The sequence below is a fragment of the Colobus angolensis genome, unplaced genomic scaffold (genome assembly GCF_000951035.1).
Source record: "Colobus angolensis palliatus isolate OR3802 unplaced genomic scaffold, Cang.pa_1.0 Scaffold278, whole genome shotgun sequence".
In the NCBI taxonomy this organism is placed as follows: domain Eukaryota; kingdom Metazoa; phylum Chordata; class Mammalia; order Primates; family Cercopithecidae; genus Colobus; species Colobus angolensis.
Genome location: NW_012116021.1, coordinates 1203340 through 1227576, shown reverse-complemented (window position 1 = coordinate 1227576; position 24237 = coordinate 1203340). Strand labels below are relative to the sequence as shown.

Here is a 24237-nt window from a genome sequence, read left to right as displayed (position 1 = left end):
AATATACTATGTAAAATATATCTATTATATATTAAAAATATATGTATCTATATAGTAGAGATGGGATCTTACCATGTTGCCCAGGCTGGTCTGGAACTCCTGGGCTCAAGCAATCCACCTGCCTTGGCCTCCCAAAATACTGGGATTACAGGCATGAGCCACAACGTTTGGCCTCATTTATTGTCTTTTAACCTCCATGCCAACTTGCTTCTAAAGCCACACCAGGGTGACTACAAACGGGAAGGTTCTGGTGGAGATGGGGGGTCATTATTGAACAGAACTGATGAGGCTGTTCATGCCCCTGACCCACCCTCAGCCCACTTTAATGACCCTGTTCCAGATGAGGAACCAGGTTCAGAACTGTGAAGTGAGTAGCCCAAGGTCATACAGCTGGAAAGTAGTGGGCATGGAAGCAATTCCAGGTCTTTATTGTGCTGCAGAAGAAGCAGGAGACCCTGTGAGCTTCATCTCTAGCAGAGGGACTACCATAGTGACTCTGGAGCCAGAGACGCTTTGGGTTTAAATTCCAGCTCTGTTTCTGACTGACTGAGTCTCTCTGTGCCTCAGATTTCTCATCAGAAAAAAAAAAAGGATAATGATAGTGCATCCCTCCTAGGATTACTGTGAAAATTAAATGAGATAATACAGAAAAAGTGCTTAGCATAACACTAGTATTGTTATTACTTTATTATTATTACCAGTGTCTGAGTCCCTTCCTGGCCATGCCAAGGAGAACCAGCAGGTAGAGAGGAAAACCAGAACTGAGAATTTTCTGTTCCATCACCCGTGCCAGAAGAGAGAGGGCAGAGGACAGAGGAGGGGCTGCGTGACTGCCTGGGCTAGTGAGCAATTTGCTGGAGGAGCTCATTTGGTGACTCTGACTGAGTTAATTAAAGATGGCCACCAGGGGTCATTGCCATGGTGACAATTAGGCTGAGAAGGAGCCTCATTAAGGTGCGGTTTTAACAAGGCCTGTCGTTTTTAACCTGACATCTACGTGAAAGAGGAATTTTTCAAGTTGCTTCCCTTTCTTCCTTTGCTGTAGTTCAGATCCATTTCTAGAGACTTCCTGTTGAAGAACAAGACAGAGGAAAATTCCTGGGTTGAGTCCCTCCGAAAAATCAACAGGGCAACAGGTTTCTTTTCTCTGTGGTACTACTCTGGCATCTGAAAGGAGGCCTGGTTGGCAGAGGCTTGGAGAGGGAGAGGAGGGTTTAGGTGATGAGGTCAGAGGAGGAGGTGAGGAAGGGACTCATGTTGAATTTTATTCAACATGGAACTGGAGGCCTTTTCTGGAATTAGAAAGACTGCTTCTGCCACCCAGTCACTTCCCAAACTGAGGTGGCAGGGATGGTGTGGATGGCAGTGGGGTCGGGGGTAGTGTCAAGCCTGTTTCTCCCAAGTTGAAGGGAGGAGGAAGGCAGGAGGCTCAAGCCCTGTCTTAATTCAGAGCACTTTGAAAAGTATGTATTTTTTTCTTATTTCCATAGCAATACACTTGTTGAGAAAAATTAAAAATTTCACAAAAGCATAAAAAGAGAATATCCCCTGCAGTGCACACCTAAGATGGAATGAGTGCAGTGCACACATTTCCTGTGTGACAAGAAGCTGAGCATGGGCAACCAGGAGCTGGGTTTGGGGCAGGGGGAAGGGATGGAACACATGTACTTTTTCATTTATATCCTTGTCTATTGTTTGAATCTTTATCAGGAAAGTGTAAAATAAAACCAAGTTAAAATAGCATATACTACAACATTTTTCTCTTTTTTTTCCTTTTCTTTCCTTCCTTCCTTCCTTTCTTCCTTCCTTCTTTTTTTCTTTTTTCTTTTTGAGACAGAGTCTCGCTCTGTTGACCAGACTGGAGTGTAGTGGTGCAATCTCGGCTCACTGCAACCTCCGCCTCCCAGGTTCAAGTGATCCTCCTATCTCAGCCTCCCAAGTAGCTGGGACTACAGGCACACACTACCGTGCTCAGGTAATTTTTGTGTTTTTAGTGGAGATGGGGTTTTGCTATGTTGTCCAGGCTTGTCTCCAACTCCTGGCCTCAAGCAATCCACCTGCTTTGGCCTCCTAAAGTGCTGGGATTACAGGTGTGAGCCACTGCACCAGGCTCCGACTTTTTTTTTTTAAAGCACATTGTAAAATATTCAAACTAAACAAAGGGTAGACAAGAAAGGTAAGTTTCTTAGGTGGATCCCCTAGTCCCTTGGGGTGGGTTCCCCACCTCACAGGCAGTCATTAATATCAGTTGATTTTGTATCTGTCCAGAGATATTCCACATGTGTTTAATCACACTGTGCAACAAAGTTAGCACACTATTCACCCTGTTATGCATCTTGCCCCCGACTTTTGTTTTTAAGTTGTTCTCAAACTCCTGGGCTCAGGGGATCTTTTTGCCTCAGCCTCCCGTGTAGCTGGGACTATGGGTGCATGGCACTACATCTGGCTAATTTTTTTTAAAAAATTCATTTGGCCAGGCGCGGTGGCTCAAGCCTGTAATCCCAGCACTTTGGGAGGCCGAGACGGGCGGATCACGAGGTCAGGAGATCGAGACCATCCTGGCTAACACGGTGAAACCCCGACTCTACTAAAAAATACAAAAAACTAGTTGGGCGAGGTGGCGGGCGCCTGTAATCCCAGCTACTTGGGAGGCTGAGGCAGGAGAATGGCGTAAACCCGGGAGGCGGAGCTTGCAGTGAGCTGAGATCCGGCCACTGCACTCCAGCCTGGGCAACAGAGTGAGACTCCGTCTCAAAAAAAAAAGAAAAAAAAAATTCTTTTAAGGGGGTAGCGGGGTGAGGTTTTGCTGTGTTGCCCAGGCGATCTTGAACTCCTGGCTTCAAGCAATCCTCCTACCTCAGCCTCCAGAGTAGCTGGGATTACAGATGCAAGTCACTGTGGCTGGTTTGCATCTTGCTTTTTTAAACTTCACATTCTATTTTAGGGGTGGTCCCATATCAGCATGTGCAGAGCTGTCTCATTCTTTCTTAACACATGGCAGGCTGCTGCTGCTGAGAGTCTTTGGGTATGAACAAGAGGTGATCCGGGCTTTTAAGGGACTCAGAAGGATGTATATCCTTTCATGCTCAGCATTTGGCACAGTGGTCAGCACCACACAGAAGCACTTACTAAATGTTTATGGCTCAGTGAGTGAGTAGCAAATAAAGAGGGAGGAGTTGGAGAAGTAAATAGAGGCTAGACCTTGGTGGGTTTTTTTTTTCTTCTTTTTCTTTTCTTTTTTTTTGAGACAGAGTCTCGCTCTATCACCCAGGCTGGAGTGCAGTGGGACGATCTCGGCTCACTGCAACCTCTGCCTCCCAGGTTCAAGTGATTCTCCTGCCTTAGGCTCCCAAGTAGCTGGGATTACAGGCATGCACCACGATGCCCAGCTCCCGGCTCATTTTTTGTATTTTTAGTAGAGATGGGACTTTACCATGTCAGCCAGGATGGTCTCGAACCCCTGACCTCAAGTGATCTGGCTGCCTTGGACTCCCAAAGTGTTAGGATTACAGATGTGAGCCGCCATGCCTGGCCCCATGAATGGTTTTGATGGCCATGCTGAAGGTTTGCATTTTCTCTGATCAGGGATGAGGTCCCCTGAAGGCCCTCATATGGGGGCCAGCATGGTCAGACCTGCTGTCATGGAAAGGTCCTCTGGGAGCTCAGGTAGAATCAGGGTGACCACATAGATGACCACAAATGAGGTGCAGGAGGCTGTACACTGTCCTCATATGCACTGTCTTCTCCTTTACTGGCCCTCCTGGCAGGAGGAGTATGCACCTATCTCTGGTGAAGGCAGGCTGGCTATGTGACTTGTTTTGACCAATGAAACATGTGGGGAAGAGATATGTGACATTTTTCAGCAGGAGCCTTAAGGGATAGTAAGTTTGGGGTTTGTTGTGCTCTCCTTCAGTTCCCAGGAATGGTGGGAGTATGGGTCAATATGGAACTCACTGCAGCCTGCATCCCGGAGTGACTTGGATGAGCAGAGGCTTCTTGCCCATCTTCAATGGGCATGTAAATAGGAGTGGGAATGAAACATAGTTGCTTTAAGTCATTGAGGTTTGGAGGGTTGCTGTCACCATAATATAGCCTACCCTGACTGAAAGTCTTGCAAAAAACCTTTCTGTTAATATGTCACGTGAGATTAGACTCTAGGCTCAGATTTTTCACCTACATTTCTGTCCAGTGGAACATTTGAAAGTCATGTGGGGTTCAGGCCAAAGTTTTGCTATGTGCAACTGTCAGGAATTCTCACCTCGATCCCTGCTCACCAAATATCCATAGTGCCCCCACCATTACAAATTATGTCTCACAAAAATGTAACACCCTGTGGGACGCCGCTGCTCCTCTTGAAAATCTGTGGTCTGGTCCAATCATGAATCCTTTGCTGGGCCTGCGATGGGGTGGCTGCCTGGGATTCTATTAGGAAGGAGAAGGAAGGAGTGGAGGTAGGGAGGTTACAAGTGTCCCACCAGGCCTCAAGCTCACCTGTTACTCGTAGGATTTATGGTTCACTCCTAGAGTCCCTTTGTGGGCCTGAAACATCTTAGAAGACTCACAGAGGGGCTCTCAGGAGGACGTTTGCTTAGGGGTGTATGTGTATGTGTGTATATGTGTGTGTGTGTGTGTGTGTGTGTGTGTGTGTGTGTTTTCCATTGAGCTGACTGGCATAGGGAATATTCATGCCTCTCAGTCATAAAGAAAGAATAGACAGATGGTTCAGTTGTGGTTCTGTGTCTACCAGGAGAGAATAAGCTTTCTCCTCTCAACTTTTCCCAGGACACTTACCCTCAGACGTGTCCAGCTCTTCCTGCAAAGCTCCTTTCCTGCTATTATCTCATTGGACCCTTGCCCCCTGTTGGGTTACTCATATTTTTTTATTATTAACATATAAGAACTCTTTATGTATTATAGATATCACTCCTTTTTTACTTACGTTGTAGACATCTTCTTCCATCGGTCACTTTTCATTTACCTTCATATGAGGTATTTTTTGCTTCACGTAAGTTTGAAATTTTTATGTAATCAGGCCTGGGAATCCAGATGCCTTTGCATGCACCAGGATTGTGGGGCGGGGTGAGCTGGTGATGGAGGCCTGCTGTGGCGAGGGAATTTGAGACTTGGCAAATGTCCAGCAGCCTAGACAAGCCCTCCCCTCCACTCCTCTCCCCAGGAGACACAGCCATTTTCAAGGCCTGGGATGTGGAGTTTCTCCTAAATCCCACCACATAATCCTCTGGAGTCATGAATAGCTGGCAGTGCTGTCTGAGGAAGGCCAAGAGGTCCCTGAAGGTCCTCTCTTGGCTTCAGGAGTAGGGTGTGCAGGGCATCAATGTGATCCAGTGGAGGCCACCAAGATCTGGGAGCCAGAGTGGGCAGGATGAGTCTCAGTGCACCAACTAACTGGTTGTGTGGCCTTGGGGCAGTCCCTGCCCTGCTCTGGGCTCAGCTTCCTTTTCTGTCCAGGGAGTGGGCCTGACCATTGTGGTGTAGTTTACATTCACTGATGCTATTCCACCACTGTTGCTCCACACACACACCCTTGAAAGAGTCCCACTGCTGGAGGCTGCCCTCAACCTGGCATGCTCTGACTCCTCACTTAGGGCAGGAGGGGGCTGTGGCATGAGGATGTCTAGGAGTATCCAAACCTCAGAAACTTGCTCCTGGTATGGGATGTGATTTCTAAGCCTCCCTGGTGCCTGGCTTCAGCCCTGGAAGTATAGAATGGAGGCAGGTCCTGGGGATCCCCCACTGGACTTCCCTGCCTGCAACATATCAAACCTATTAAAACACACTCACATTCTGCTCTGTGAATTATGTGACAATTGGCTGGTTGGCATGAGTTCCATTCTGTAGACATCTAATTAAACATTTGTTCATTTGGATTTTGTAGTTTCCATTTAAAAATCTGGATACTTCTGTTTTTCATGCCCTTATATTTTTGTTGCCCTAGAAAAATCCATAAGCCAAGCCCTGTGCCTGTCATCACTGCTGGAGAACCCAGCGCTGTGCTCACACCCCACCTCCCCACCAGGCCAGGTCTCCTCCAACTCCTCCCCAGGACCAATGCCCAGTTCTGAAAGTCTCTCCAGCTCATCCTACACAACACAGTTGAAATGATCTTAACTGACTTGTTTTTATTATAAGGACTTTACACATTTTAATTTAATAGTTTTTGTTTCATGTATTTTTCAGAAAGGTGATTCATTCCCATGGCTCAAAATGAACAAAATACACGCAGTGAAAGTTTCCCCATCCCTGTGCCTAGCCACGAATCTCATTTCCTGAGGACACTGATGTCCCCCATTTTAAAATATCTTCCAGATATATCCTATGAACACTCACAATGTATAGTCTTTATTTTGCACCCTTCCTTCGTTTTTTAAAAACACAAGTAATAGCACACAGAGCGCCTTTCTGAGCACACGTCCGCTCAGACTTTGCTCGGCTCCCTGATGCGCGTCGTGGGAAAGCCTGAGCTCTTCCGGCTGGGACTAAAGGCCCTCCGTGACCCAGCCGCTTCTGAGCGCCCTTCAACGTCCTTGTTCACCGCCAGGCTGTACACAACTGGATCTCCTTGTGAGCCTCCCGCCAGGCTGTGAGGTGCTCAGGGACAGAGGCTGTACCTCATTTGTCTGGACTCCCCAGGGCCAGTCACCGTGCCTGGCACCGAGCGCGCTCAGCAAACGTAGCCGAGCGGGTTCGGAGGCGTCCGGAGGCGGGGATCCCTTTGCCACAGCGACACCTCGTGGTAGATTTCGGAAGTGCAGCAGAGACCGGGCAAGGGGCAGGAGTAGGCGACAGAGGCGGTCTTTGTCGCTCAGGACCTTTGCTGGGCCCTGAATCCTCTTCTATTCCTTTCTGCCTTCCATTCCCGACCCCACCTTGTCCGCCAGCGCCCACTCTGGGACCCACCCTCCCACCACCGGTACTGCTATTGGCTGGAGAGATCCACCCACTCCTGACCAGCGGACTTGGGCACTTAGCAGATGGTGCACGTGGGCATGTGTGTGTGTGTGTACACGCACACGTATCTCAAGGTACCTAGCATATACCCTGAGCAGATTTTTAATACCACCCCTCTTCTATAAGACAAAATTATTGGCAGTAGTAATCATGAAATGAATAACAATAAATGGCAGGCAGCCAAAATTTTCTTTTATTGAATTTCCTATATAAACTCATGCCATTTCAAAAATAAATAAAATAAGAAATAGTCATTATAGTTCAAAAAGGAAAAAAATGGGCAAATGCTTTTAAATTACATTATTTAAACAAAGAGGGGAAATATACTTACATATTGATTTGTCCCAGTAATGAATAACATTACATTAGAACTAAATAAGACTAAAATACTAACAATCTGCAAAGAAGAGACTTCAATTTTTTTTTTTTTTTTTTTTTTTGAGACAGAGTCTTGCTCTGTCGCCCAGGCTGGAGTGCAGTGGCCCGATCTCAGCTCACTGCAAGCTCCGCCTCCCGGGTTCACGCCATTCTCCTGCCTCAGCCTCCTGAGCAGCTGGGACTACAGGCCCCCGCCACCTCGCCCGGCTAGTTTTTTTGTATTTTTTAGTAGAGACGGGGTTTCACCGTGTTAGCCAGGATGGTCTCGATCTCCTGACCTCGTGATCCGCCCGTCTCGGCCTCCCAAAGTGCTGGGATTACAGGCTTGAGCCACCGCGCCCAGCCGAGACTTCAATTTTTTTAAACATATTGTTCAAATTCAATAAAATATTCCCTATAAATGTAAAATTTGCATTTTCCAAACAAAAACTATTGCAGCTTCACAGCCTGCTCTCTGATTCACAGTTTTAAATTTTAGTCACAAATAAAATTAAGCAATTCAAGTTCTGTTCTACAACTTCACTATCACTGAGCTAGGGCCTGGAGACACAGCCTGCACCTGAAGTGACTTGGTGGATTCCAACCATCAAAACCTGTCTAGGGGCCAACTGCGGAGCCAGGAGTTCTTGGAATTAACTTTCATGTAGAACACAAGGTTAACTAAAGGATAAGTAATATAAATGTGCATATTTGAAGCCTACATATGTAATCCCAGCTATTCAGGAGGCTGAGGCAGGAGAATTGCTTGAACTTGGGAGGCGGAAGTTGCAGTGTGCTGAGATCACTGCACTCCAGCCTGGGCAACAAGAGCAAAACTCCATCTCAAAAATAAATAAATAAATAAATAATAAAAATAAATAAACAGTTTAAGACACAAAAAGACAAATGTATGATTCTACTCATGTGAGGTACCTAGAATAGGCAAATTCACAGAAACAGAAGTAGAATAGAGGTTACCAGCAATTGGGAGATGGGAGATGGAGAGTTATTGTTTAATAGGTACAGAGTTTCTGTTCAGGATGATGAAGTCCTGGATCGTGGTGACAGTCACACAACATCGTGAATGTACTTAATGCCACCGAATTCTACACTTTATATGATTTTTATCATATAAAACATCACATTGAAAAAGCAGTTAGATGGTAAATTTTATGTTATGCATACTTTACCCCAATAAAAAGTCAGACTAAAACAGGTTAGAATTAACAGAATAATTTGGGGAGGGGAATGGAGCATCATTTTATGGACACGGTTAAGGAATTGCAGTGCAAGTTGATAATCAAAAGCATGATGACTTTTAAATTCTCTACAGACAAAGCACCTGCCTGCCCCTGGCTGGCTCCGTCCTACCTCCTGGCCCTTGGGACATCACTGGTGTGTTTACCTTTGTGGGTCCATGGTTTGGTTGTCCTTTTTGTGTGTCTGAGTCTGTGAGGTATTTGTCTTTTTTTTTTTTGAGACGGAGTCTCACTCTGTTGCCCAGGCTGGCGTGCAGTGGCCAGATCTCAGCCCACTGCCTACTGCAAGCTCCGCCACCCAGATTTATCCCATTCTCCTGCTCCAGCCTCCAGAGTAGCTGGGGCTACAGGCACCCGCCACCTCGCTTTGCTAGTTTTTTGTATTTTTTAATAGAGACTGGGTTTCACCGTGTTAGCCAGGATGGTCTCAATCTCCTGACCTCGTGATCCGCCCGTCTCGGCCTCCCAAAGTGCCGGGATTACAGGCTTGAGCCACCGCGCCCGGCCAAGGTATTTGTCTTTGGGTTTCCAATATGTGTGTCTTGGTCTCTCTGCTTAAGTCCCATTTTGTGTACATTTGTGTGTTGTGTGAGGATTAAATGAGATGATCAGGGCCAGGCACATGTCACAGGGCCCATGATAAAGATCCAAAAGCCATTGTCTGCTGTGTGCTTGTGTGTGTGTGTTCATCTTTGTGTCTCCCTGCATCTGTTGGTGAGGGGATCTCGTGTCTCTTGCGTATGTTTCTGTATGTATCAGCGCTGTGTGTGACGGACACAAGGTCCACCCTTGCTCCCTCTCTCTGGCCTAGGGGTGAGTGGATGGGGCTGTCAGGGAGGGGTGTTGCTGCCCTCAGTTCTCAGGCTTAGGGATCTCCCAGAGCTGGCCTGATGGAAAAGGATGCCCCATAGCCTGGCTTTCCGGACAGCCACACCAAAATGTCTCTGAGGCTGTCCTCTGGGTGAGTCCTAGGCTTTCCAGAAATCCCAGCTGGCTCTGCACTTGCTTGTCCATGGGCTCCAAACGGAACTGTCAGTATTGGATAGCAAATAACCCCAGCAGTATCCAAGGCCCCTTGAGGATACCTTGATTCACATACTTACACAGAACTAGTGGTGTGAGTCATTAAAGCGAATGGCCTGGGAGCCATATGCAACTCAAATCCTGAACTGGTGTCTGGAGACACGATCCATGTTCCTCCCCTAGCTGGGGAGCCTGGGCTCATCATCAGGCACCTCTGTGGGTCTCAATTCTGCAACCTTCCAAGTGGGCACAGTCACTTCAATTGGAATCCCTTCCTCCCTCCCTCCAAACACACCTGCAGCAGTCAGGGACTCACATTGAGTCTTCAATGTGAGTCCCTTTCAAGGCCAACAGGATGAGCCTTGTGAAGGTCTTCAGCATTCAGAGCCCTTGATGAATAGGTGGGGTGGGGTGGGGGCAGGGAGGTGTCCTGCCAAGGCCTTCTGGCAGTCCTGCAGCTTCAGGGGCTGGAGGGAGCAGGGCAGACTCACAGAGGGGAAGGGAGGCCTCTATACATACTTCCCTTTCCAGCTCCAAGATTCCCAAGTGGAGGTGGGGTGCGGGTGGCCAGGAAGCCCGTTTCCTGAACAAAGGTCAGCCCCTCTTGCCGTTGATGCTCTTTTGGGAGCCTTGGCCTTGGCCAGCAGGAAAGAAAGGCTCCTTCTCTTTGGGTGGGGGCAGGTGCTGGCACGGGACTGCCTGGGAAACAGAGTCCAGTGTCTGGCTCCAGTGGGCATTCAGACACCCAGGGCCTGGCAGGCTCTGCCAGCTGCCTGAAAAAGTGGGCATTGTTCTGTCTTCATCCACACCAAAGGGGCCTTCCCTCCACTGCTCCTGGGAGCCTGGCTGACTCTTGCTGCCAGGGTGGGCTGGGACCCAGAAGTGTCCACATCCAGGCACCACAACCAGCTCTGTGGGAGGAGCGGCAGGTGTGGGCTTGGAGGATGGGCTGGGACTCATTCTCATTCTCATTCAAGTGCTTGGAGTTTGGGAAAAGAGTTCTGGATTCTGAACCACCCTCTGAGCTACAGGAAGGTCTGATTTGTGTGTGTGTGTGTGTGTGTGTGTGTCTGTGTGTGTGTACCAAGCAGCAGGGACACAGTGCCTCTCAGATGCTTTGGGTGTCCCAGTTCCCATCTGTGTGGTTCAGCTCTGCTCTGACATTCTTCCCTCAGCTTTCCACGCTAGCAAGAAGCCACAGAACTCCTTCATTAGTCTAGAGCTCTGGGAAGGGAGCTCCTAAATGCAGTGACGAGCTTAGGAAACCCACTTCCTGATGGGGAGACTTAGCAGGACAGGAGGCTTGTGTGGGTCATTTCCCTATTCCAGGAAACGGGCCTTTCCTTCCGGGAGTGAGCAAAGCTAATGAAGAAGGGACCTTCTGCTCTTTCATCCATGACACACAGGTGACTGAACGCAATGCGGTGCCCTAGACTGGATCCTAGAACAAAGCTCATTCCCAGAAAAACTGCTGAAATCCAAATAAGTATGGAGTTTAGTTCATGGTGTTGTAACTCTGTTAATTTCTTAGTTATGGCAAATGTACCATGGCAATATCAGAGGTTAATGTTAGGGCAATCTCACTGTACCATCTGCAACTTTTCCGTAAATCTAAAGTCATTTCAAAATTAAAAGGCAGGTAGATGCTGTAGCAGGAGTGTTTACCACCTCATCTCTTTACCCTCAACATATTCAGTTTACTAAGATTGCTGGAAACCTTAGCCCAAGGCTGCTTCTGAATACAGCTAATGTGCCATTAATGACCATTCCACATTCACACTGGGCCTAAGGAACGTAGCTACTATATAGAGACCAGATCGTCATGAATGTCAGGGGCTTGATCCCAGGCATCTCGTTTAATGCACTCCCCAGCTTACAAGCAGTAACTCTAACTTGTTTGAGAGATGGAGAAACCTTGGATCAGTGGGATTGTGAAGTTTGCTGAGGCCACACAGCCAGAACTGCAGAGTCCAGTTTTGCTGAATTCCGAGTTGGGGTGCTTTGGGGGTGCTTGCTGGAGTACTGTGCCTATAGGGTGCGACTCGTATCTGACAAAGCAGCTGGCTAAGGAAATGGGTCCTGTGATGTGAGGATGGCCCAGAAGAGGAGCCGTTTCAAAGCCTGCAGGAGCTGCATTCTGTCTGCAAACCAGTGGCTCCTCATGGGGGAAGACTTAAAAGTAGCCCCATGGTTCATCAGAGGCTTGAAGGCCATTCTTAAGCCCACCCTCCTCCGTCACCAGTTCCTGCTGCTGTCCTGGGAAATAGGAAAGCAGCATTCCTCCAGCCCCAAACTCAACCTTCCTTGGTGCTCTTCTGGTCCTTTCTAGGCCCCTTGGGCAAAGGAACTTTCCTTCACTCCCAATGCAGCTGCCCAGGCTGTGGGTGGCTGGGGCCCAGTTGGCCCCCCTGGTGGGTGGTGGGGGGTGTGGGGAGGATGCCTCCGTGGGCGGCCAGTGAGAGCCGGCTTCCTGGGGCCTCCCCGGGACTGAGCAGCGTGGCCACTTCCGAAGGCCCCTTTGTCCGTCCCTTTATCCAGAAGAGCGGCTGCAATTGTGCAGGGCACAAAGCCCCCGCCGGCCCTGACTTCCCACCCCTGCCTGTGGCCTGCCTGGGAGAGGGTTTCCCAGGCTCCACAAGAAGGCAGCCTCCTGCCCCCTCCTAGGCAGCCAGGGACCCAGACCTTCTACTTCCGGGCCCAGGATCTATTCATCTAGCCTATCCCAGCTCCCCCGTCCCCCAGGGGGCCCAGGCATTCACAGAGGCCACGGACTCACTGCTCCTCCATTGCGTATCCTGGACACACACGGGCAAATGGTTCCCAGGCTTACCACTGGGGTGGTGAGGGAGACCCCAGGAAGACGCTGTGTGCTCCATTCACCTGCTGCAAAGCATTTTTGGAGGATTTGCTGACATGCAGGCATCTTGGGGTGGTGGATTGAGTGTGGGTCACCCCAAGAGGCAGCTGGAAAGTGGGATACAGCCTGGGAGTGGGCTGGAAGGCGTGCCTGCAGGGTCCTCGTGCCTGCTGTGAATACATAGCAGCTGTGCCAGAGGAGGGACAGAGTGAAGGAGGGAAGAGGGAGAAGGAAAGGTATCTTGACCTCCTCCTCTCCTCTCCTTATGCCTTTAAGCATTGGCATGCTAAACCCTGGGCTGCCATCACTGCATGCAGTCCTTCTAGTACTAGTACTACCCCTTCTTATAGACAACCAAGGCTGAAAGGAGTCAAGTGACTTTCTCAAGGTCTCACAGTGGAATTCAAGGTAGTGGGTCTTTGACACTTAAGTCTGTGCTTCCCCTTCAGGAAAGGGGGCAGAGAATGCCAGAGGGGTGAACTACATGGCCAAGCCTGCAGAGGCTGCTCCAGGGCTGGCTGCCTTGCCTGGCCTGCCCAGGTACTGGGGCTCTCTGGGAACCCAACTTCGGCTGATCCCCTGGGGATGGCCCCCTCTGCTCAGTCTAAAGGCTCTGGCCTGTCTAGGAAAGGGCCAGAAAAGCCCTTCACCCTGGTTTCATCCCTTACCTCTCTGCCCACCCCTCATGGCCAAAGAGGGACTGAGGATGGCACTCCTGGGCCTATCCATATGCCCCGGGAGCACTCCTGGAGGAAATCTTGGCCCACCTAGTGGCTGATGGCTTTTACCCAACCTGTTTTCTTCTGGGTTAGACGAGGCAGTGACTCAAGGTCTAGAGGTCCTTCCCTGGAATCCAGAAGGGCATTCCTAGCCCCAGGGGCCAGGCTCAGGACATCAGCCCTCCAGACAGAGCCAGCCCTGCTCTAGCCTCCAACAAGCCCGGGTCCTTCTGGTGTCCTTAGGAGCAAGCTCATTTCTGGATTTCTCTGCAGTGACCGAACCAGCCCTGCTGACACTTCTTTCTCATGCCTCTTCCTTGCCTCTCTCTTCTCCCCCTTCCCTTCCACCCCATTCTCCTGTACTTCCTCCTTTTCTCTTTTCTATTTTCCTTCCTCTCCCTTCCTCTGTCTTCCTCCTCCCCTTTCTCCTCTTCCTCTTTCTTCTCTTCCTTCCTACCCCTTTTTCCTCTCCCTTTCCTCTCCAGTTCTCCTCCCCTTCTTTCTTTCCTTCCTCCTGCTTCACATCCTCTTCTTCCTCAGGCCCTCTGTCCCTTCCTTCTTCCCTCCTTCTTCCTCCTTCTTCTACCTCCAGTCCTCTCCAAGGGCCCAGGACTTGAAGCTCATATAAACAATGTAGTGATCAGTCTCCTCCTGTCATCCCAGAGTGCCCACAAATCACAAAGCTTACATCAAAGGGAGGTCTTGGGCTTCCTTTGCTGAAGTCCCTCATTTTACAGATGGGCCCAGAGAGGGTATGCAACTTGCACAAGGTCACATAGCTCAGAGCACTGAAGTACCATGTAGCCACTTGTCCATGGGAATACAAATAATCACAGTTACCATTAATTGAGTAACTACTCAGTATTAGGTCCTGTGCCAGGTACTTTATATCTATTCCATGATATCAACCCTTTAGAATAGGTGTTGCTGTTGCCTTTTACTTTGCACAGGGAACTGAAACACAGAGAAGTCCAATGACTTATCCAAGGTCACACAGCTAGAAGGCAGAAGAGCAAGGATTCAGCCTGGGTTGGCTCAACTCAACTCTGATCTGCCTTTTTTTTTTTTTTTTTTTTTGGCATGCTAAGCCATATGACATCTATTCTCACTCTGTCGTCCAGGTTGGAGTGCAGTGGCACAATCTCGGCTCACTGCAACCTCTGCTTCCCAGGTTCAAGTCATTCTCTTGCCTCCGCCTCCCAAGTAGCTGGGACTACAGACGCATGCCACCACGCCTGGCTAATTTTTTGTATTTTTTGCTAGAGCGGGGTTTTGCCATGTTGGTCAGGCTGGTCTTGAACTCCTGACCTCAAGTGATCTGCCTGCCTTGGCTTCCCAAAATGCTGCAATTACAGGCATGAGCCACTGTGCCGGGCCCAACTCTGAGCATTCATGAGATCTGCTAGGGTCACTAGCTCTAGCTTCCTCCTCTTCAGGACTCATTGGTCACTGACTTCCCCAGAGCCTGCTTGAGGTCCCACGAGGCCTCTGTGTTATACCAGACTATCCTTAGTCAGCCCAGACCTGAGGCCGCATCATATACCTAGATCCTGCCTGAGACGAGACCATCAGTTCAACCAGGGAGCCTGTCCTGCTTGCTCAGGCCCCGCACATGAGGGCAGAGGAGAATCTTGGGAGAGCAGGGTGGGAGGAAGGCCTTGGAGAATCTCCTTTTCGCATCTGTCTGCCCACCCAGGAGCTCTCTCTCTGAGATGCCGTATGAATTCAGTGTCCACAGAAGCTCAGGGTAGAGGTGAGAGTACAGCTACAGCTGTGGGGATGAGGCCAGGAAGGAGGCAGCAAGAGACACCCCAACCCGTTGCTGCCTCTTGGAGCAGAAGGAGACCTGTCAGATGTGGGAGGGCAATGGGCTACACCCTCTCGAAGAGGTGCTAAGCTTGGGCCTCTTGCCAGCTCTGAAGAGAGCCTGACCCCAGCTGAGCCAGGTCAGTGTAGGCCAGAATGTCTGCAGGAGGCTGCTCAGTCCAGCAACTAGGTTCTTGTCCTTCACATGGCTTCCCTGCACTCATCGGTCACAGGCCCTGTGAGTGTGGGAGTAGTAAGGGATCCAGGTGGCAGGGAGTTCCTGGTGCTGGCTGGCTGAGCACCCCAGACTAAATGTGTGCCAATACCAGGATCTGAGAGGAGAAAAGAAATGGGTCCACTTGACAGATGAGGAAACTGAGACCCAGACTGGGGAAGAGAGTTTTGTGAGTTCACACAGTAGATGACAGACAGTCCTGGCTCTTGGAGGAGAGGAGTCTGGGAGGACCACCAGGGGATTCCCCTCCTCATCCCATACTGGCTCACCAGCCCAAGAGTGCTCAGAGCTTGGAGGACTGCTATCAGGAAGCTGGGCAACTTCTTCCCAGAACAGGGCTTGGGTCCAGAGGGAGTGCTTATGGAGGTCCTGCCTGCAGCACCAGAGCTAGCCCATATGGCATCCCCATTTGAGTTGGACAAGAGGACCCCCTCTCCCTATCACTTTACCTCCCTTTGCTAGATGGTAAACACATCCAGACTTTCTTTTCTTTTCTTTTTGTCTTTTCTTTTTTGACAGAGTCTCCCTCTGTCACCCAGGCTGGAGTGCAGTGGTGCGATCTCGGCTCACTGAAACCTCTACCTCTCAGGTTCAAGCGATTCTCCTGCCTCAGACTCCCAAGTAGCTGGAATTACAGGCGCCCACCACCATGCCCAGCTAATTTTTTTGTATTTTTAGTGGAGATGGGGGTTTCACCATGTTGGTCAGGCTGGTTTTGAACTCCTGACCTCAAGCAATCCACCTGCCTAGGCCTCCCAAAGTGCTGGGATTACAGGCATGAGCCACCATGCCCATCCCACATCCAGACTTTCTGATCCAATGCCTGAGGGCACCCCAGTCACCTGGCCCCTCTCCATGCCCCTCTCTTCCCTCTGCCATCACCTCTCTCTACAGCCCCTCTTCTTTCTCTATCTACCCTCTCGTTCTCTGAGCTCAGCTGGGCCATGTCCCCAGTACCCCCAGAAGTCCCAGCTTTACAGAGGGGCTCCTCTTGCTGGCCTCCCTCTGCCTCTGCTTGCCCCAGCAGACCCACCTTAGCACCTGCTGTACCTTTGGGCCAGACGCCATCCCTCCTTCCTCTCCTGGACTGCTCCTAAGCATGCATCCGGTCTTAGTGCTCCCTTCTTTTAGGAGGCCTTTGCACCTTTGTGACCCCGTTGGCTGACTTAGCTGCCCCTCTTCTAGGCTCCTCCTTGGGTGGGCCTGCATGCTGCATGCTGACACTCTGGTTCCCCAGGTGGCACAAGGCTTCCAGAGCAAGAGAGTCTATCTGTCTCTCACCCACCTGCATCTCTATGCCTAGATCCAGAATAAAAATCGCTACTATTTAATGACTATATTGAATGTTTCCTGTGTACCAGACACTGTGCAGAACATGTTATATACCATACCTCAGTGACTCTTCACAATGACCTCTTATATTCTATTACTAATAATAAGTACTAACGATAATATATGCTATCATTAAGCCCCTTCTACAGGTAAAGAACTCCAGAAAAGTTTCCTGTTCAGGAGTATGTCTCAATCTTCTGTGATAGGTACCGTCTCTGGGAAAATGAGAGTTGAATGAACCAGTGAATAAACCGCAAGGATCTTCAGAGATGGGCAGGGAGAAACTGGGCTGCTTCTCTCACCAGAGGGTGGCATCTGGTCCCTGATCCCAGCAGGGACTGTGTCCCAGCCCAAGGGGTTCTAGAACCTTCTGAGATTAGCTCTGGGTCCAAGCCTCAGGTGTGAGATGTATGCGCCTCATTCTGTGAGTTCTGGGCCCACCTGTGTAAAATGGGCATTGCAATCCTGCCCTGGCTACCTGCATGCTGGTTTCAGGGGCTCAGGCCCAATCCTGAATGTCAACATGCTTGAAAATGGTAGGCCGGGTGCAATGACTCAATCCTGTAATCTCAGCACTTTGGAAGGCTGATGTGGAAGGATGCCTTGTGCCAGGGAGTTTGAGACCCCCCTGGGCAACATAGCAACACTCCGTCTCTAAAATAATTTTTTACACCATTTTGGGAGACTGAGGCAGGCAGATCACTTGAGGTCAGGAGTTCGAGACTAGCCTGACCAATGTAGTAAAATCCTGTCTCTACTGAAAATACAAAAATTAGCAGGTGTGGCGGCAGGTGCCTGTAATCTCAGCTACTCTGGAGGTTGAGGCAGGATAATCACTTGAACCCAGGAGGCGGAAGTTGTAGTGAGCCAAGATTGCACCATTGCACTCCAGCCTGGGCAACAAGAGTGAAACTCCATCTCAAAAAATAAATAAATGAATAAATAAATTTTAAAAATTCGCCAGGCAAGGTGGTGCACACCTATAGTCCCAACTACCTGGGAGGCTGAGGCAGGGGGAGTCGCTTGAGCCCAGGAGCTGGAGGTTGCCATGAGCCAGGCTGGTAGCTGTCCACTGTGCCATGAGCATAGATGGGAGTGAGATGGTGGCAAGTCACCAGGAGCTGGAAAGCTGCCCCCTGAGGCAATGCAGCTGTGGCTGCACAGGCTCTATCCACCTGCTGTGTCAGGGAGGAGGGAGGAGAGGAAGAGAGAAGGCACTGCTGGGGCAGTGGGCAGACCAGGATCAGTGGCCTGGGTGAGGTCTAGGGCATCCAGATGCCCCTCCTCTTCCCAAGGCCACTGTGGCTTCCCACTAATCCTGGGCATAGGAAGGCGTGGAACCAGGAAGGCAGAGCAAACCTCACAGCCTGAGGGGAGCACCTGTGGGCGAGGCCTGGGAGAGGAGCTGAGAGAGGAGCTGAGGCTGCACAGCAAGGAGCTCGCCAGTGAAACAAGGCTGAGTGTCGCTGACTTATTCAACAACCTCTATTGAGCCCTTTTACTGAGCATGATGATCCAGGCATCGTGACATACAGCTCTGAACAAAACACATGATCATCCCTGCCTCACAGAGCTGACACCAGAAGGTGTCAGAAGGTGGGCAATGACACCAGAAGGTGGAGAAGGTGGGCAATAAACAAGATAAATAAGTACATTATAGACATGATCTGAAGGTGAGGAATAAAGCAGGAAGGTGAACAGGGTGTGCTGGGGCTGCCATTGCAAATAAGGAGGCCAGGGAAGGCCTCATTAAGAGGGTGACATTTGAGCAAAGGCATGAAGGCAACTCTGATGCCGACCCACCTATTCATACTTTGGAGTCAAGTTCGGATGTCAGCTCCAAGACTGCAAGGGTATTGGTTTTTTCACTGGTGGATCCCAAACACTCGGGTAGGGCCTGGTGCCTGGTTCAATAAGTATTTGTGGATATGATAGAAATGAAAAAAAGGAGTCATTTGGCATCCAGTCATTGCCGGAGCTGGTGCTGGGGTTCTCCTGGTGAAGATTCCAGCCCCCACCCTCCTGGGACAATGCTTGAAAACCACTAACCCTACTGGAAAAGCAGCAAGGGGCGAGGTGGCAGGAGGGAGGGGACGTTTGCTGTCTACAGGCAAGACTATGTCGTCTTGCTTGGGTTCCCGGGTCATGCAGGGTCTGCGGTACTGTGGTGCCGTGCGGTCAGAGACCATGGTGGTGGCTGGGAGCCTCTGATGTGCTTCTGGAGCCGGGCTGCAGTGGCTTACATGGGACAGCTGAGGGTGTTCTATGTCGGTGGGGGTAGGGGCAGGGGCTCTAGGTTCTGGTTGCCGCCTGCCGCCCCCTGGGAAGGCAGTAGGTGGTGGCTGGGTTGCCTGGAAGTCACCTGCCCCCCTTCTTGACTGGGTCCTGATACCATCTCAAGTCTCTGTGGGGTGGCGGTGGTGTGGCAGCTTGCTGAGGTGTCTACCTGGGAGATATGAAACTCTAGGTCCTAGGACCCACGAGGCCCTTTGCAGGCGAGCACCCTAGAACAGGGAGCCTCAGTTTCTGCGTGTGTAAGATACCAACCTGCCTGTTTTAGGGGCTGTTGTGAAGACTGAAGGGAAGGAAGGACCTAGCGGCACCTTTAAAAGGCCCCTGAGGGCCTGTGCTGGGTTAAAATCCTGCCTTCCCCTAATTCCTAAGCCTCTGTGTCCTGCGAGGGCTGCATCTGCCCCAAGAGGGCGCCCTTTCCTAATTTTCACAAAAGTTTTGCAGGGGCCAGCAGCCGCGATGGGGCACAGGCCTTATCAGGAGAGAGGGTGGCCTGCCACCCGGAAGCCTTTGGGGACTCCCTGGGGTTAAAGCACCTTCCCTGGTGCGGATGTTTGTCAGTTCTCGGAGGCAGGCGGAGTGGGGATCCCATCCCCAGTGGCAGATGAGAGGCCTGGAGGACCTGCGCAAGAGATCCGTGCGTGGAGGTACGGCCAGCAAGTCCGGGGCTATGCTCCACGGTCGCCCCGGGGTCTGCACATCACCTGCCCAGGTGGCAACCGGTTGAAGGCTTCCAAATGTCCGACACCCCTCTCGATCCTCCAAGCCCAGCTCCCACCTGCCCATCACCCTATCACTAGGAAGGAGGAAACAGTTAATAAAGTCCTTATTTCCATCACGTTTGCCATTTCCTGATCTAAGTGGAGTGTCAAGAAAATGACAAGCTAAAACTGCTGATTACCGTGGCTTCAAGGCAGTGACCAGTGAAAGGCACTAGTCACTGCCTGTTTTGGGTGCCTAACCCTGTAATTAATCAACATTGGTGGGGGTGATAGGGGGATGAGAAGAAGCTGGGGGTAGGTTTGTGCAGCTCCCACCCCAGGAGGTGGGAATAGGGCAATTAAAGGGACAGATACCCTCCTCCCCTCAGCAGCATGGTAGGTGGGTCTGAGGATGGAGGAGGCAGGGACAAAGGTACAGTCACCAAGAAATCGGTTGGGTTATTTTGATTTCAAACCCAGATTGTCGGTCTGTGCCTAGGGTCTTCTCTTCCCCCTCCTCCAAATCCCTAGGGTTATCATTCAATCCAATTTAGCAGCCTGCCCTCTGGGGGCCTAAATCTTAGAACGGATGAGGCTGATGGAGACTCAAACACACAGAGCCATTTAATCCGTCTGGCAGGAGGGACTGTTTATAGAAGAGATTTCATTTATTTTACTCCCAATATCGAGGAGGCTTGGCGGGGAATAAACCCTTCCTCTAGGTAGGCTGGTAAACTTTGCAACTTGTTTGCAAGCATGTTTGAAACATATGGTATCATAGGAACAAGGATAGCCTGAAGCCTGGTTCCAGCTCACGCTTTTCATTTTTTCACTCATCCAAGTTATTGATTTTGTCGACACTTGTAGCATCAGGCGCACTGCAATCTGGATCGGGGTTTCTGGCATTCCTTGCAGAAGGAGCCCTGGGAGTGCTCTCTGACCGCACAGCACCAGCCTGCCACTGGTGGGGCCCCCTTTGTCGTTAGGGCTGTTTTCTAGGATCCAGCGCGCTGCCAGCCAGGGCTCAGGAGGAGGCTTGGAGTTCAGATCTGGATCTCCCGGGCAGGCAGCAGTGCCCTCCTCTGAGGCAGAAGTGTGCCCCAGCCTCTAGGTGGCCAGGGTAGGGAAGTTAGGCCTTGATCTTCTGACCTGTTAGTCCCCTGAGGATCAGTCAATTAATCCACTAAAGCTCGGTTGTTTTTATTTGACTCCTAACACTGTTGCCCCACCAGTCCCCTTTGTATACCCTAGGGGCTGAGAGACCAGACAAGACTAAAATCCACAGAAGGGTCAGAGGGGAGGGCCTGGCAATTAACCCTGCATCCTGAGCAGGGTGGCGTCAGGGCTCAGTGGGGGTGGGGAGGGGCTGACCACCAGCTGCCACGCCCAGGAGGAGGCCTTCTGGGACACCCACAGGTGGGATTCCAGGCAGGCCCAAGCTAGGGAGAGACAGGGGACTCTGAATAGCTTTTTCCCTTCCCCACACACCAAGGCAGGGCCCATCCTGCTCCTGCCCAGGCCTCTTCCTGGGGTAGGACCCCTGCCCCCCACCCCATCTGAAGCAGCAGCTGATTCCCTCCCCTGCTGTCCCTTCCCCCTCCACTCTACTTTCCGAGGAGAATAACCTGTGATAATTTTTTCTTCTTCTTTCTGGCAACTAATGGACTCCTTAAATAGCAAAAATTGCGGCCTGTAATTAAGATCTTGCTTTTTAAATGATTAATCATTGTAACCCCTTTGAGCAGCATCCCACTTCCCACTCTTCTCACATTGAAATGCAGATCGTTGGCAAGGGAGGGAGGTGCTCCCAAGCCACTGAGGAGCAATTAAACCTTCCCAGCTGTCACTCGCCCGCCTCGTCTGCCTCCCCGGCCTGTCCAGACGCCTAGGAGGGAGAGTGTAGGGCCCCTGCTCCACGGTGGCGCCAGACTCACCAGCAGCCTGGCTGGGGGGCACCGGGCCGGTCCGCCTCCAAGCCTGACCCTGGCTTGCCCTTGCGTGGCAGCCCAGAAGCTGGCTTTCGGACACTCCCAGGAAGTCAGATCATGTTTGCTGAGCACTTGCTGGGTGCCCACACTTTAAAAGATCTCATTCAATTTTCACAATAGCCACCCGAGAGAAATGTGAAGACTCCCATTTCTACAAAGGGGCAAGCAGAGGCACAAATTCACAAAATTCAGAAGTGGTCATAATAGGATTTCCAACAGGGACTGGCTGATCCAAAACCTAGCCTTCGTGTAGTTGGCAGGAGGTCACAGGAGACCGCACTGAACACACGTACACACACCACACACGCACGCACACACAAAACTCTTCACCAGCTTGCAAAGGGCTCTCCAGGTGGATCTTTTTGAAGTCATTCTTGCAAACAACTGCCATCATTAGTCAGTCTGTGGAAGTGTTTCCAAGCCTTCTTCCATTGATATATACATGCAATGACAGCATGATTTGGGGGTGGTAGGTCATTGGAGCTAGAAGGAAACTTGGAATCCTCAGAGTCCATGCCCCTTTTTACTCAAGAGGACACTAGGGCCTGAACGTCAAGAGACCTGGCCAACACCAAAAGTCACATTTGCAGCACTTAGCAGGTGCCAGCTTCATAGCAGGTGCTCACGGATTTGTTAAATAGTAAACATGGAAAGATGTTCTTCTTCCTTTAGGGCTCTACTGTTGCGTTTTTCAGAAGGGATTTTTGTGTATTTGTGTGGTGGTGGCAGGGGTTTGGGGGCAAAGGAGCTCCATCCTTATTGACTGTTTCAGAGGAATGGGCAGGAGAGAAAGGGACACAGTCACAAGCATGAACAGGGCTTCTGTGTGTGGTTGTGCAGACCCCTGCACAGATGTGCTGGGCTAGGAAAGTTGGAAAGGCCCTTTCGCTGCTGGCTAAGCTAAGACGTGTGCATGGCTTAGTGTAGGCCTGGACCAGGGCTGGAGGAAGCGGGAAGGCCAGCATGCTGCAGAAGGAAATCCCCTCTCGATCTCCGACAGAGAGCTGATTCCAAAAGAAACCCAGATGTAAATAGTGACCCACCCTGGTTAAGATCCTAATGATAGGCTGTGGGTTGGGAGCGGTACCTGCTGCCTGTAGGGCAATTTGGCAAGATTGGCACCATTACGAATGCATATAAGCATTGGTCCAGCAAGGCCCATTTTGGGAATTTATCCTACAGGTACACTCATACTGTGAGAACTCACTTATGTGCGAGACTATTTGTTGCAGCATCATTTGTGAAAAAGGTTGGAAACCACCCAAATGAGCCTCAAGAGAGGATGGGTTCAGGTGAAACCATGTAGCTGAGTAAGAGAATGAGAATGATCTCCTTGCTCTGATAGAGAAAGGTTGCAAAGATCCCCATGACACACTACCATAAAGAAAAACAGCATGACATAGTGCACTATGCCACCTTTTGTGTGAAAATAAGAGTCACGTTTGCATTGTCATGCATTCTTCTTTGTATATGTTTATGTACAAAGAAGCTCTGGAAGGACACATAAGAAACTAATCACAGTGATTATCTTTCAGGGAGTGGTGAGAACTGAGCAGATGGGTGACAAGGCCATGAAGACTTCTCACTGCAAAACTTTTTTTGTACTAGATGGAAGTATTAGCTATTTAAGGCCGGAGGCAGTGGCTCATGCCTTTAATCCCAGCACTTTGGGAGGCTGAGGTGCGTAGATTACCTGAGGTCAGGGGTTCAAGACCAGCCTGGCCAACATGGTGAAACCTGTGTCTACTAAAATACAAAACCTAGCCGGGTGTGGTGGTGGCTGCCTGTAATTCCAGTTACTCGGGAGGCTGAGGCAGGAATCGCTTGAACCTGGGAGGTGGGGGTTGTAGTGAGCCAAGACTGTGCCACTGCACTCCAGCCTGGGTGACAAGAGTGAAACTCCATCTCAAAAAAAAAAAAAAAAAAAGAAAGTATTAGCTACTCAAAAAGATTAATATGAATGATCTTATATGTCCTCATTGATCTGGTATAGGCTTACTTACAAGCTCCTAGAAATGTCACCCACCCCCAGCAGATGGTTCCCTTTCTCTTAGGTGTACATGCCCACCCAGTGGGTATACACTGTCACAGAAGGCGCATGCCCTGGGACAACACCGCTTGTGGCCTGGCCACGTGAGTGTACAGGGCTGAGCCTGCTCTTCCCTTTCCTTCCTCAGGGGCATCCATCCCAGTTTCCTTGGTCTTACTTAGCTGGCCTCACATCAGGACTTACCCAATCATCCAGACATGGCTGTGGCCCCTCTTTGTCTTGCACCTCCAGAGTGTCAGGCAGGTTCGTGGTCTCTGCTCCAGCCATATGTATCTGTGACACATACACACGTACAATCACACGGACGCAGGCTCGTACACAACATGCACTTATAAGCACACAGGCACACCTGGGCACACGCAGGCCTGGGCCCTTCCTCACATTACAGATGCTTCAGCCACAGGCAGGAGCCGGGGACTGATGGGTGTGAGTGACACCCAGGAGAGGAGGAGCTGGAGGAAAGGAGAGAGCTCCCCCTCCCTCTGGGCCATTGCCTCACACAGTCCTGGTCAAAGTGAGCACTGAGGCTCCACATTCCCCAGGACTTTGGGGAGTGGGGCGCTCGCGAGCTCAGGAGGCAGGCCACCCTGGGTTGGAACCCCAGCCCTGCCACCTGCTCCCGGTGTGCCAGGGCCTGCATCCTTACATT

The 24237-nt window shown here is 50.5% G+C and overlaps 1 protein-coding gene across 1 annotated transcript in view; it reads left to right on the top strand.

Annotated features, from left to right (window-relative positions):
• Positions 1 to 14226, top strand: part of LOC105516240 — a 38071-nt gene extending 23845 nt beyond the window's left edge. Inside the window, exon 5 of the mRNA XM_011948353.1 lies at positions 14135 to 14226. Coding sequence (XP_011803743.1) covers positions 14135 to 14142 — 8 coding nt within the window. The 3' untranslated portion in view covers positions 14143 to 14226. The remainder of the gene's footprint in view (positions 1 to 14134) is intronic.
• Positions 14227 to 24237: the final 10011 nt, after the last annotated feature.